This window comes from Plecotus auritus (genome assembly GCF_963455305.1).
Source record: "Plecotus auritus genome assembly, chromosome: 9".
NCBI classification, from domain to species: Eukaryota; Metazoa; Chordata; class Mammalia; order Chiroptera; family Vespertilionidae; genus Plecotus; species Plecotus auritus.
Genome location: NC_137783.1, coordinates 222,093 through 236,821, shown reverse-complemented (window position 1 = coordinate 236,821; position 14,729 = coordinate 222,093). Strand labels below are relative to the sequence as shown.

General features: G+C 53.1%; 1 protein-coding gene across 2 annotated transcripts in view; it reads right to left on the bottom strand.

The window, feature by feature from the left end:
* Positions 1 to 301: 301 nt before the first annotated feature.
* PLPP4 (phospholipid phosphatase 4) overlaps positions 302 to 14,729 on the bottom strand; it is a 43,666-nt gene continuing 29,238 nt past the window's right edge. For both annotated transcript variants that reach the window (XM_080641748.1, XM_080641749.1), the window contains exons 6-7: positions 2,989 to 3,159; positions 302 to 808 (exon numbers count right to left, since the gene is read on the bottom strand). In XM_080641748.1, the coding sequence (XP_080497874.1) occupies positions 609 to 808; positions 2,989 to 3,159 (371 nt within the window). In that variant the 3' untranslated portion in view covers positions 302 to 608. The remainder of the gene's footprint in view (positions 809 to 2,988; positions 3,160 to 14,729) is intronic.

Below are 14,729 nucleotides of genomic sequence, written 5' to 3'. Positions count from 1 at the left end.
GTAGGACAGCAATCAGACCAACAAGAAAACCACCTGTCCCCGAGAGCGAGGGCCTGGGGGCCGGGGGAGGGCAGGGCCCGTCCACACAGCCCTCAGCTGAGCTGGGATGAGCGGCTCTGCCTTCACCGGCAGCTCGGGGTGCGGGTAGCTCTGGGCCCCCACACGCCGAGCCACTTCCGATGCCACGGGCTCAGGCCGCCTGCCGAGGATGCTGTGGGGTCAGTGGGGTCAGTGGGTCTGCAGGAGAGCACAACGCCCCTCCCCCGCCTGTGAAACCCACGCCCCTGCCACGAGCCGCTCTGTCTTCCACGTGGGAGTTTATTATGTTTCACAGCCATGAAGACACAGGAAGTGGCCGCGACAGCGAACCCCCGGCGGCAGAACCGACCGCACGCACCGCCCGCCCAGCCTCTCGCCCATCTCCCTCCCGGGTGGTCCCGTGTCCTTCCTCTGCGAATCCAAGGACGTGCAAGGTCGGCATCTAAAGTGGCGGGAGCCAGCGGCGACAGGAGGCAGCGGAGGAACACGGATGGGGACGTGGCAAGAACCTCGCGCGTGACGACGTCGGTGGGAGAGGGGCCAGCTCACGTCCACCTCCTGAGCCCTGGTCACACGGGGCCCTCGGTGGCGCCCTCCGGGGGCAGGCTGGGCGCGCTGTCGGCCGCGGGCACCTCCTCCTTCTTCAGCGAGGCTGGCACCCGGAGGCTGACGTAGGGTTTGTGACACGCCGTGTTGGCCAGAGGCGGGTAGTGCTGTCGGTAGCAGACGTAGGCGAAAAGGAGGCCGATGACGCCGCCCACGAACGAATCTAGGCAGGAAAGAGCAAGCCGGGACAGGTGTTACGGTGACGAGTCCTTCAAATGGGGCCACGTGGGTCTTCCGGGGAGCCCCTGTTCCAGGAGCCGGCCGGCTGGTGGGGCCCTGACAGCCTCCGGGAAGAGAAGCTGCGCCGGAGGAGTAACTTGGTGGCTCTGCAAACTCCTGGACCTTACACATCCCTTCAGAATGCGTCCTTGAGGCCAGCCGGCGGGGTTCAGGGGTTGAGCGTTGACCCATGAACCAGGAGGTCACGGTTCGATTCCCAGTCAGGGCACATGCCCAGGTCGTGGGCTCGATCCCCAGTGGGGAGGGGGGCAGGTGCAGGAGGCAGTGATCGAGGCCTCTCTCTCCCCCTCCCCCTTCCGCTCTGAAGGTCAAGGTGCCTTACCTCATCCTTAGCTCAGAATGTCACGTACAGCTCATTTCTCCTTTCTGTCTCTGAATCTGCCATGTATGTGGGGCCTCCAACGCTCTCATGGATGTGGGTCTCCCATACGCATGTAATTAAACGTGGCCATTTCCTCATGTTAATCTACCTCATGCCGGTTTAATTAGACCCTCGGAGAGAACCGAGAAGGACCGAGGAGAACTGCTTCCTCCCCCATTGCTCCAGGTGCCGGGGGCAGGGACGGGCTGGCTGCCGGGTTCACTGTTCTCTCTCAGACGTCTCCCCGAGCCTCCAACCTCGGTGGCTACTAACCAGGGCTGAGCCGGCACTCAGGCCTGCCCTTCTGCCAGCCACATGGCAGGCTGACTCTGGGCCTCCCACTCCTCTTAGCCCCCATGCAGGTGTTTGAAGCTCTTATGTGGCACCTGCCACGAGGGACACGTGCAGTCTGTGAGGTCACCGCTGGGGTGGCCTGGCCGGGCGGGACCAGCGGAAGTGAGAAATGGAGGCCCCGCAGGCTTCCGGCCAGAAGAAGGAGAGGCTTAGCCAACTTGAGAGACGGGAGGCAGGCCACCTGGCACCGAGGGCGGGGTCGGTGATTCTGCAGGATGTAGGCTGGCCAGGCTCCCGGTGTGGGCCCTCCTGGGCTCAGGTGAACCCTCAGCACGAGCGGGGGCCCCCGCTGGCTCCCCAGGCTACTGTCTGCATCTCTTTAGACCCCGCACCCACCACTCAGGGCCTGGCAGGGAGGCATCGCAATAGTCCAGGTCAGGGGTGGGCAAACTTTTTGACTTGAGGGCCACAATGGGTTCTTAAACTGGACCAAAGGGCCGGAACAAAAGCATGGATGGAGTGTTTGTGTGAACTAATATAAATTCAAAGTAAAGGAGCCGAGGGGAGAGCAAGAGAACCGGATAGAACAGCCGGATCCGGCCCGCGGGCCGTAGTTTGCCCACGGCTGGTCCAGGCCACAAGCGACGGGGGTGTGCACTGGACGGGGAAGCAGGTGTTGGATTCGGGAAATATTGTGGACACAGAACCAGGCAGAGAAACCAGGGGGAACCACAGGAAGCAGAGGGGAGGGTCCCCTGGAGGAGCAGGAAAGCGAGGCTGCCCGTGGGCCGGGGAGCCGCAGGAGACCCCGGGCAAGGCCTGGGCGATGATGGCTGTTTACTCGACGTGAACGTGTAATCAGAAGCCAGACGAACTTCGCAAGAGGAACTCCCACCCCGGGCACAGCGGCTCAAATCGAAACAGAAATGGAGCCATAAAAGCCTCATCACATTCATGTTAACGGACACCTACAAGGAGCCGCTCGGGCTTTGCTGACGCCCGGAGGCTCCACGCGAGTTCTCGTCATGATGGGTGGCCCTGCCCACGGACACTGGGCAGCTGTCACCACAGAAGAGCAACCACCCCTCTGTCCCGTCCGGCCGCTGCCCCGCGCCACCTCCGCGGCAGCCCAAGGCCTCGGGTCGTCCCTTCTCCAGCTGCAAACCTGAGCCTCCTTGGTTACCCCCTAATAAGTGAGTGGGAGGAACACAGCTCCCCACGCCATAAGCATTGCTGCTCCTAACGAGTGACGGGGGGCGGGGGGGCGGGGCGGACAGAGCTGAGGCTGTGCGGCTGGGGGTTGCCGCCCTTACTGCTGCCTCACCGCTGCCGCTGCTGGCACGAGCCCCTGGGAGAGGGGAGAAGGGCGTCCCACTGGCCTGGGTGGCAGAACAGGAAGAGGGAGCAGGAGGAGCAGCACCTGGACAGAGCGGGGAGGGAGGGCTCACCTTGCCAGTGGTGCTTGTAGTCGCACATGCGGGACAGCGCGATCATCATGGCGCAGTACAGGGGCAGGATCGCGGCGCACAGCCGCCAGCTCTTCCCCCGCCCGCTCTCTGTGAAGCAGTGCAGCTTGCCGGCCAGGTAGAACGTCGTGAAGCCCAGTCCCGAAAAGGCAACTGCCGAAGAGAGACAGCGGGTTACCTGGCAGGTGGTGGGCGCAGGGATGCAGAGCACCTGGACCCTGTCTGCCCTCGTGCTCTCCCCCAGGATGGCACTGGCACCATCTAGGCGACCTGTGCTCTGCTAGGACCAGGCTGGTATGAAGCTCTCAACCATGAGAATGCCCTCCCAGGCTTGCATGTGACCAAATCTATTTTATTTTATCCATTCGTTCATCCATTTATCCATCATCCATCCATCCATCATCCATCATCCATCATCCACCCATCCATCCATCATCCATCCATCCATCCATCCATCCATCATCCATCCATCCATCCATTCATGCATTCATCCATCCATTCACCCACCCACCCACCCATCCATCTATTCATCATCCATCCATCCATCCATCCATCCATCCATCATCCATTCATCCATCCATCCTTGCATGCATCCATCCATTCACCCATCATCCATGCATCCATCCATTCACCCATCATCCATGCATCCATTCATGCATTTATCCATCCATCCATCCTGTTGAGGAGCATGGGTTCCTGAGACACACCAAGCAGGTGTGGTACTCAGCTCTGCCATTTACACCTGTGAGCTCCCCTCAAGGCCTCAGTTTCCTTATCTGTACGATGGTGGTAGCACACCATTCACAGAGTGACCCTGAGGGTTAGGCTGTGAGGGACTGTAAATTGCCAGCATAGGGCTTGGGACCTATTGACCAAGCTCCTCACATTGCTGGTTCAGTAGCCACTGCTGTGCACAGCCTCAGGTCTGGAAAGTTCCATCCTGAAAGAAAAGCCTTTGCAAGGGTTACCGTGCAATCTGCGCTCCTGAGTTACGTAACGGCAATGCTTGCTTAGAGAGAATTCCAGAGCCAGGTTCTCAAGATCGCATCATGCTGCAGCCCTCAGGGCTCTCAGCAGGTGCAAATCCATCCCCGCTGGTAAAGTAACGAACCTGAAGGCTCGTGAGGCGAATCCGGAGATAGCGTTCCCATCCCACTCTGCATAACGCCGAAGCTCTCGCTGAGATGAGAGGGACAGACAGCCAGGAGCCATGCCTGCTTTTCTCCAAGATTCCTTAGAAACAGATTTCACTTTTGGAACCTGTTTCCATGCCCCCGTGGCCCCAAATCCCTTGATATGATCAGTGTCTCAATTATAGTTTTAATTTCACAGGTTCTCAATCCGTCGTTTAGCCTAACTAAGATGCTTGTTCCGTTTTCCTTTTTTTCTGACAAGCTCTATGCACTAGTATTCTAGGGGTTTCACTTTCAACGAGAGGGTGAAAGAAGACTGTTACAAATCTGAGAAGGCGGGTGTACGGTGCATCTACAGGTGAAACCACTCGACGGAGCACCCGGCAAGGCAGTGATTTCCTCCTCATGAAATCCACAGAAGTTCATTAACATCCGATGTAGCGACCCAGCCAGAGTTCAAATTTCAAGGAAAAATCTTGATGAAAACTGCAGAGTAGACTCAATATGCACAGTAACTTTTCAAAAAAAATCTCACTTCTCTAAAACCTCGGCCATGAGATACTTGTGCTCTGATGTAGGAGACAAAGTCTGCCTCTGCTGGGTTGAAGAGAATTCTCAGAATCCTTGAAATCTGAATCTCACACCAATAATTCCTTTAAAATGTCTTTTAAAGACAAGAGTTCATTGCAATTATTGGTGGCAATAATTCCACAGCCTAAAAAATATCAATTAACTCAACTAGATAATTTAGGGGAAATGATTTGGGTCCTGATATAATAATGGTCTCGTTTTATGGATGAGAAATAGAGGCTCAGATAGTCAATTATTTACTGAAGGTTAACACTGCCCTTAAAAAAATGAATTGCCCAGGTGGTGTGACCCATGAACCAAGAGGTTGCTGGTTTGATTCACAGTCAGGGCACATGCTTGGCTGTGGGTCCATCCCTAGCAGGGGGCATGCATAAGGCAGCTGACCAATGATGTCTCTCTCATTTCTGCTTCTATCTCTCTATCCCTCTCCCTTCCCCTCTCACTAAAAATCAATAAAAACGTATTTTTACAAAACCACCACCAACTGTGAATTATTTCTAAACAGGAAAGGAAAAAACCATAGAATTCCTTGCGGAACGGAGTCACAGGACTGCTAAGTGCCCATTTGTTTCTATGCCCCTGCAGGCCTGTGGCCATGGGAATGGAGTTAACACGGAGGGAAGTCACCGTCCATGGTGACTGAATGAATATAAACATGACTGTCTCTGCTAGGTATTCCTGCCACAGGCCACAGTCCTTGGGGGCAGAAGGACATGCCTGGTCACCAAAGGTCATGCCCTTGACCCCTTGTTTTAGGCAGGGCGATACTGAAGCTACCTGAACCAGGTGAAATGTCCATCTCAGAATGGAAGTGACAGTGCCGTCTTGTTTGAGAATGAGCAATGGGGAAGAAAAGGGAAAGGAACTAAAGTGCTTGTAATTAGCCTGAAAGCAAATGTCAGAGGCAGGAAATGCAAACAGAAAAAAAGCAGACAATAAACTCCTGCTGTGGCACCAGTTTGCATCTTCAAAGAGGATTGTGTTTTGGGGAAAAAAAAAATCCCACCTGGGCACAATGCACAAGGTCCTGAGGAAGGATGAGGGGCAGGGAGAACGGGCTTTGCGGGGAGAAGGTGGCTGCCCTTTGGTCAACCCTGTGGTCCTGGGAGTGGGCAAGGCCTTGCCCGGGAGGATTAAGGACTTTGAAATGACAGAAGCCACTCTGTCATGCCCCCACCCCTTCACCCCGCACGACTCAATGAAAAATTCTTATTAGATGCTACTCCTTCCCCTAGAGAGAGTTACGAACTGTCACCAAGATCGGAAGCAGTTTCAATCCCCAGGACAACCTTTGCGTTTCCCGTCTTGATGATGTGCCACAACGATCAGAAACATAAATATAAGAACAAGACTTCAGAAGGGAGAAATTACCCTGCTCCATATCCCCGTTCGGGGAGCTGGTAGGAGCCTGGGCAGGATTACATAAAGATAACATTTTTATGAAAAATAATTGCATTTTACTTCCAAAGGCCTTACGAGGACATAAAAGCGATAGCAAGATTCTTATGCAACGCACACGTTTGAGAAACAGCTACGAAGACCGTAGCCCTTATTGACCCAGGTGCTCATGGGATTACCCTGTCCTGGGGGGCAGGGGCCGCAGGAGTCCTGGAAACTGTAATGACCCCCCACTGCCCAGCCAGCATCTGAGGAGATGCCTCAAATGCACCTGCCTTTTGTGAGATGCTGTACCACCTGCACTTGGGTTTGTTAGGAAAAAACAACCCTTCTGATCAGACCCCTGGCCGTCTAGATTGGGGACTTGAGCCCACACAGGAGGGAAGTGTGAGAGAACGGAAATATATATTGGTCTCTGCCCTCGGTTCCTGGCACAGAGCTCCTGAACCTACGTGATAAGAGCACCAGGAACAGCTTTTATCCTAATGAGGCGACATGGGTGGGTGCTTGGGTGGGTCCTGAATGGAGGCCGGTCACCGGAAGACCAGGTGATGAGAAGCTTGGAGTTTCAGCCCGATCCCCGATTCTCCAGAGCAGGGGAGGGACTGGGAGCAAAATGAAGACTTAAATCAGCCTACGTGATGAAGCCTCAGTAGAAATCCCGCCCTGTGTTCCTTGCAACATTATTCACGGTGGCCAAGACATGGAAGCAACCAAAGTGTCCTGCGATAGAGGACTGGATAATGAAGATGTGGTCCATATACACAACGACTCATCCATAAGAAAGGATGAAATACCGCCATTTGCAACCAATGGATGGACCTTGAGGAAATGATGCTGAGTGAAATAAGTCAGACAGAAAAAGCTAAGAACCATATGATCTCATGCATAGGTGAGATCTAAACTGAAACAGCAGTGTGGTAGTTGCCAGAGGGAAGGAGGTGGGGCGGGGGGCGGGGGGGGGGGAGGAAGGGTCCTAAAATATGGTGACAGGAGAGGATTGGACTTTGGGTGGTGGGCACTCGGTGCAATGAACAGATCGTGTAACACAGAGACCCACCCCTGAAACCTTGTTCATGTTGACCAATGTCACCCCAATAAACTTAATTAAAAAAAAAAAAGAAATCCCAACAGCACAGGGTCTAGAGGCTTCCAGGCTGGTGAACATGCTGGGGGGTGATGCACCCCAACCCCACGGGGCAGGAGCTCTGCACTTGGTGGCCCTCCCCTGCCCCCAGACATTGCCCTGCGTATCGCTCCATCTGGCTGTTTGCCTGTGTCCTTCATCACACCCTTTAATAAAGTGGTAGGTGTCAGTGTTCCCTGAGTTCCCTGAGCCGCTCTAGCAAATTAACCGAACCCAGGAGGCGTCACGGGAGCCTGAGATTTATCGCTGATCGGTCAGATGCCCTGGCAACACCTTGGACTTGGGATTAGATCTGAAGTGTGGGGGCCAGTCTTGTGGGGTTGAGGCCTGAGCCTGTGGATCTGACACTCAGTGTCAGAACTGAGTTAAATTGTAGGACACTTGGCTGGTGTGGAGAATTGGTTGGTGTGGGAAGACCCCCCACACGTCTGGTATCAGAAGTGTGACTGTGACGTAGGGTGAGAATAAGGGAGAAACATGGAGGGGAGACTGGGTGTTTCTACACAGAATGGCTGGGCATCCATGAGATCTCAACCCAGACGTCAAAATGTTCCCCAAATAAAGTTCTGGAGAAAAGTAAGGCACCCAGAGTTAGAAAAGTCTAACACAAAAGGTTTCAGGGCACACGTAGGAAAATGGGACTCACAGCCACTTTAGACATTATAAGGCACAGAATGTAAAATCATTATTTGCAACAGGTTTAAGGAAACTATAGGGAAGCCTAAAAATAAAGACAGAGACCAAGCATCACAAAAAATAATGAAGCAGGTACTTTGTAAGACCAAAGTGGAACTTTTATAAAAACTCAGTAAGTGGATTAAATAGTATGTGAGACAAAACCTAATAGAGAATTAGAATTGGAACATGATGGATAGATAGATGATAGACAGACACGAACATCTTGAAGGAGAGGTTAAGTGACATGGATAACATGGTAAGGAAGTCTAACAAAAGTTTAAGTGGAGCTCCAAATTAGAGAGACATGAACGGAAAACGGGGAAGAAACAATACGGACACACGGAACGGCTGAGGACACACGGAACGGCTGAGGATCTCCCAGGATGCTGAGGGACACGCACCTGAGGGCTAGAAAGCCAATGACTCTCCTCCAAGAGATGTGACAGGAAACCCAACAAAACACTTGACGACACAAAGGAAAAGCGAGACGCCGAGAGCATCCAGAACGGGAGAACAGGACGCCAAGGAAGGAGCGGCAAGACCACTGACCTCAAAACACCAAGATACTGACGCACAGAACAGCAGAATAACCCCCTAGAAGCTCAGGGAGAGAGCGATGGCCCGATCAGATGGCCAGTTGTGACAAAGCTGCCTCCCAAGGCTGTCAACAAAGGAACACGTAGAAATGAAACACACGTGTTACCACAAGGTACAGCAGAGAAGGACGTGCAAAGGGCATTGTTCAGGCAGAGCTGAGGTATTTCATGGTTCTACATGGCTCAGAACAAAAGGAGATTAACTTCATGGCCAACGATTTTAAAATTCACATTCTTTTAGAGCCATGTGGGACACTTATGAAAACCGGCCACATGCCAAGCCTCAAATCCAGCCTCTGGATCCCAAGATCAAAGGACAAGCCATTGTTACAGAGCAATCATCTGACCACCATGTAGTTAAACTATAAATCATATAAAAATTCAACAGCCATTTTAGTGTATTTTGTACGTCTTGTACATCTTTTTTGTACTTCTCTCTGGTGTGGTAACAGAGATTCTAAAACCAGACACGTGTGGTACAAGAAAGGAGAATAATCGACCAATATCATTTAAAAGATATTTACAAAATTCTTAAACAGAATATTATCAACCAAATTTAGCAGTGAGTGAACAGGGAATGCATCTTAACTGAGGTGGGTTAATTCCGGGAATAAACACTGGCTTAATGTTTTAAAAAGTGATTACTATAAATCATCACATTGACACATTAAAGGGAAAAATACCAACTTGTTAGATGCTCAACATTCAAAATTCATCCTAAGCAAGCTAGAAATAGAAGGAAACGGGGAGCAGGGGGGCAGGGAAGTCCACCAAAAAGGTCATGCTTAGCGGTAAAATGCGGAAGACCCCCTTCATAGCAGCACTAAGAAAGACACAGGTGTTCGAGAGGGTCACCCGGGCAATCCTGGTCAGTGAAGTGAGGTAAGAGAACCAAATGAAAGGCTTACAATCGGAAAGAAAACAAATAAGACTGTCATTATTTGTAGGTGATATGAGTATCTGTGTAGAAAACCCAATTAATTGACAGACAAGGAATTAGAATTACCGGGAGAGTTAGAAAATGTATGCATTGAAAAAACTAATATACCAAAGTCAACTGCCTTGCTGGACACCAGGAAACCATCAGCTAGGCAATTCCATTTAAAATATAAAATTTACAAGAGCAGTAAGAACATACAGTACCCATGGATTATGCTAATAAGTACTGCGTAAGGCCTTTAAAGAGAGAAGGGTGAACGACTGGAAGACAGCAAGTCCTACACAGACAAACATACGACGCACTTGGACAGGAGGAAACCATGGCTCCCCCCATGGAACCACGGAGTCAGCAAAAGGCCAATCGAAATCTGAGAAGGATTTTCCTGGAACCGAGTCTCAAACACACAGGGAAGAGCAGAGGACGGGGCCAGCCAAAACCTCACGGAGAACACGGCAGAGGCGTGGACAGGCTCTCGTCCAGACCACATGTTAGACCAGGGGTGGGCAAACTTTTTGACTCGAGGGCCACAGTGGGTTCTTAAACTGGACCGGAGGGCGGGAACAAAAGCATGGATGGAGTGTTTGTGTGAACTAATATAAATTCAAAGTAAACATCATTACATAAAAGGGTACGGTCTTTTCTTTTTTATTTCAATAGTTTTATTCATTTCAAACTGTGCTCTGATACTGTGCTCTCCAGGGGCGTGTCTCCCTACATCACCACGATACCGTGTCTACGCATTCCCAGGGTGATGTCGGGGGACGCGTCCGCGGGCATTACAAGGAGCCTCTGGAAGACTGAGAGGTTGTTCCTTCTATTGAATGGGGATATAAATCCGCCCACTCAGAAGGAGGAGCTGCAGCTGTGTTTCCCGACGTTGCCATGTTAACACTGCTGCTGGTGAAGGAGCGGAGGGGAGAGCAAGAGAACCCTCCACTCGTTCGGCTCCGCAGGCCGGATGGAACAGCCGAACGGGCCGGATCCGGCCCGCGGGCTGTAGTTTTGCCCACGGCTGGGTTAGAGGCCCTGCACCTGTGGTCACGTGACTAGCTCCATCAAGGGGACGGCTGTGGAGCTGATGGGGGTCCCGTCCAGGAGGAAGCTGAAGGAGCCAAGTGTTACTCCGAGGCTCGTGTCTCCCTGGGACGCCGGGTGAGAGCAGAGCCTGTCTGTCTGGGCCCCTGAGGGATGACCATCCTACAGGCAGCAGAAGCGGAAACAGCCTTCCGGGTTTTAAGCCACTGAGACTTACATGCAAAGACAAACCATCCAATCCTGACGACATGGAGTTTGCCCTACAAATTTCAAAAGTTATTGCAAACCTACAATGATTGGGACACTCCAGAGAGGGATCGGAATAGAGAGGCCCACTCTGGCTGGGGTGGCTCAGTGGTTGGAATGTCAACCCGGGGGTTCAATTCCTGGCCTAGGGCACATCTGTACCTGGTTTGCATGTTTGATCCCCAGCCCCAGTCGGGGCGAATGAGGGAGATAACCAATCAATGTGTCCTCTCTCTCCTTCTCCCCCACCCACCTTCCCTTCCACTCTCTAGAAATCAATGATAAAAATATCCTCAGGTGAGGATTAACAACAACAAAACAGAACAAGAATAGAGAGAACCAAGAAAAAGGCCATTCTCACATGGGCGTGAGATACGGCAGGTCAGTGTAGATCAAGCATGTCAAACTCGATGCCCGCACCCCCCTCCATTCAGGGGCGCTGTGCCTTCTCTGCCTCCATCAGCAGCAGGAGAGAGCAGTGGCCCCTGCTCCCTGCATTGCGTTTCACAGGCTGTCCCTGCACCAGCTCCATCGGCTCCGGCCCGGCGCCGCCCCTCGGGCAGCCTGACAGCCTTCCAATCACTGAGCAAACCTTCCACGTGGGAATGAGGCTCAGGGGACAGTGGGTCATGGATTCAGTTAATTCCGTGTGTTTGTTTTAAAGAAAAAGCAGCCACCGCCGCAGCCACTCGTCAATTCCGTCAACGCGTCCACTGGCCCGCCGGCCAGAAGCTCTCCTGGGAATGAGCAGAGTGGGCGCGTGGGGAGCCCCAGAAAGGGGGGCGCTCTGGAGACGTCCTGGGGCTCCTAGATGCCAACGACGATGGGACGCGATGGAGAGGGTGAAAACCCTGCAAGCCAGTCGGAGTCCCACTGCCCCTGGGAGCGGGGGATGGGTCACCCTGACCTCGGCCTCAGTGTTGCACTCGTTAGAGCAAGAAGCCGCGGTTCCGTGAAAGGCCATCGCGCAGAGGCAGCCAGGGCCTGGGCCTAGAGAAAGATGACTCGATTCCCTAACACAATGCAAGGTTTTGTCCAAGACGAAGACCCTGACCTGCCAGGATCCAGAAAAATAGGCGGACGTCACAAGACACACACAGCGACCATCAACATCTCCGCCTGGGGCTGGAGGTTAAGGGCTCTTCCTTAAAGGCGTTCTTTGGACAAACACGTGTTCCGTTCCTGCCACCCAGCTGGCCAGGCATTAAGCTCGGCTCGAACAATGAGACGGAAGCAGAAACAGCAGTGATTACGAACCGTGAAGGGTCAGGATCTTGGAGGAGAGAAAGCTCGAGGGGACCGGGAGGCATCAGGAGCTGTCGGAAGCCAGCGTCCTGACCCTGGTAAAGTGCTGGCTGTATGGCCTGGCAGGCGTGGCTCAGTGGTTGAGCATCGACTTAGGAACCAGCAGGTCACGGTTCGATTCCCTGTCAGGGCACATGCCCGGGTGGTGGGCTTGATCCCCAGTAAGGGGCGTGCAGGAGGCAGCCGATCCATGGTTCTCTCTCATCACTAATGTTTCTCTCTCTCCCTCTCCCTTCCTCTCTGGAATAAATAAAAACATACTCAACGGTGGAGGAAGGGAGAAACTGCGTCTCCTGCTGGAGAGCGTGAGCTGGAATGCCGGCCTCCTGCCCCTGGACTGGGACCCTCGCCATCAGCACCTGGTTCTTGGGCCTTGAACCCAAACTGGAACTTACCCCCAGCTCTCTGCTCCCCACCCCCACGCCCTGTCTGTAGACGGCAGATCACAGGACGTCTCAGCATCCATAATTACATGAATTATTTATTAAAACTCCTCACAGTGAATCTCATTATAGCTACACCATTGGTTCCACTTCTCAGGAGAACCCTGACTCACATGGAGAGAAAACTCAACTCGCTTCAGCCTGGCTGGGGATCCCCAGACTAGAATTCCCGGTGAATTATTCAAGAAGCTGCTTGGCTGTGTTAACGTAAAAAACCACTGAAACCTGTAAAGAATTTTTGTGAGTTTATTTGAGCCAAACTGTCAACATATGCTGGGAAGCAGAACCTCAACAAATTGAGATAATGCTCCGGAGAAGAGCGGGTTACATCTGTATTTATACATTGCCATCGAAGGAAGGGACGTAGGTGGGTTACATGAAATCCATTGGTGACAGATTAGAGAGGCGGGAGAAAGCAAATCGGGGAAACCCCTGGGATTGGATTAAAAGTGAAATGATGGACACATGCTTAGGTGCATGCAGGAACAATGAACATGGTAATGAAGGAATCTGTGGTCTCTGTCCTGGCGCCCACCACATTAGGTTGTGCCCCAGAGGCTCCAGAAAAAGGGAAGTTACAAGTTACCCAGAATTTCAAGGGTATGTTACCATAGATACAAAAAGACAGGTGGGCTCAGTTAGGGTGAAGGTTGACCTTGTCAGGGAAGATACTGGCCTAGGACTAACTACCCACCATCACTGCGTTTAGTTAAAGTTTAATTTCAGACCATCCTTTGTGGTGACTTTAGGTCTCTGAGTTTGCAAGACCATGGCCACGCAGGCCTCCCCTGAGCTGTCAGGTCAGCATGTGGCCCCTTTCGTCCACAGCTGCTCGGAGGGACGCTCAGCCCGGTCTCAAGGCCTGAAACACGGAGGAGCCTCGAGGCGCCGGGGGCCTCCACGCGAGAGGACGGAAGAGGACGACGGCACGTGTGCACCTGGGCGTCGGAGAGGTCACCCAGGTCCAAGCTGCATTCCTGGGAAGGATTTAAACGCGAAGCTGAAGGACAGCCAAGCCTCCATCCAGCGGCCGTCGCACTGCACTGCCTCGACCTCCCTCCCCCGGGGCAGAGTGAGGAAACGGGGTGACGTTCCAGGGACCCTCAGGCCCGGCTCTCCACCATGGGGCCCTGGGCCCACCGCCTCTGCCTCAGGGTCCACGGGCAAGAACGTGCTGGGGAGCGGTGGGAGCTACAAGGTGTTGGTGCTGCAGATGCTGAGTGTCCCTGGGACTCTGGCTGCTGGGACCTGGGACGTCCCTCACTCAGCTGGGGCAGGTCCAGGGCTGTGGCTCCTGTTGGTCCTCCTTACTCCCCAAGGTGGCCCAGCCCTGCCACCCACACCCCCGACTTGGCTGGGGAGAGAGCGGTGTCATGTCCTCCGGCCGACTTCGCCTCCTAACAAAGCTGGGTCCAGCTACCGCTAAAGTGACTGCATTTCCCAAGCAGATGCCAGCAGACGGGAGAGGCAGCCCCGGGCCCTGGGAGGCGTGAGGAGCGAGCCTGGAGGGAGACAGTGGCTGGGGACCCCAATGGCAATTACTCAGGGATGTTTCTGAGTTTCATGCGAAAGGGAAGAGAAGAACATGTCTTCCTAAGGGTGCGCACACCAGCTACGGGTCAGAGAAAACACAGACGCCGTATGTGCCCACGGCTGTGCCAGCTGAGGTCGGCACCACTCAGGGCTTGGACACTTTCCGGAGGAGGGTTTTGTGAAACACTGTTGGCTCACGATTGATCGATTGATCGATGGACTGATTTCTCTCCTTCCTTTCACCCATTTATCAATCCATGAATCTACCCATATCCCAAAATATGTCTATTACAGAGGACATGTGGTGATTTGAATTTTCATTTTTAGAATACACGTAATATCTTGAACAATCTTTGGGCCCAAATTGGAAGTCCGAGCTAAAAGCCACAGGTCGGAAACAGCCATAAGGAATCCACACAATGTCGCCCAAGGGGGCGAGGAGGGGCTCATGGGTCGATGCTCCACCACTGAGCCATGCCGGCCGGGCGGGATACATCTTGTTTACCGTGGTACCCCCAGCGCCTGGCACCGCGCCCAACACGAAGCCCTTCAGTGAACATGACGGAGCGAACGCGCAGGACAGCTGGAACCTCGGCTTTGGCGATAAACAGCAACACGGATAACGACGTCCATTTAACACCAAGTACCTGACACATACGAGTGGATCAAATAAGACAA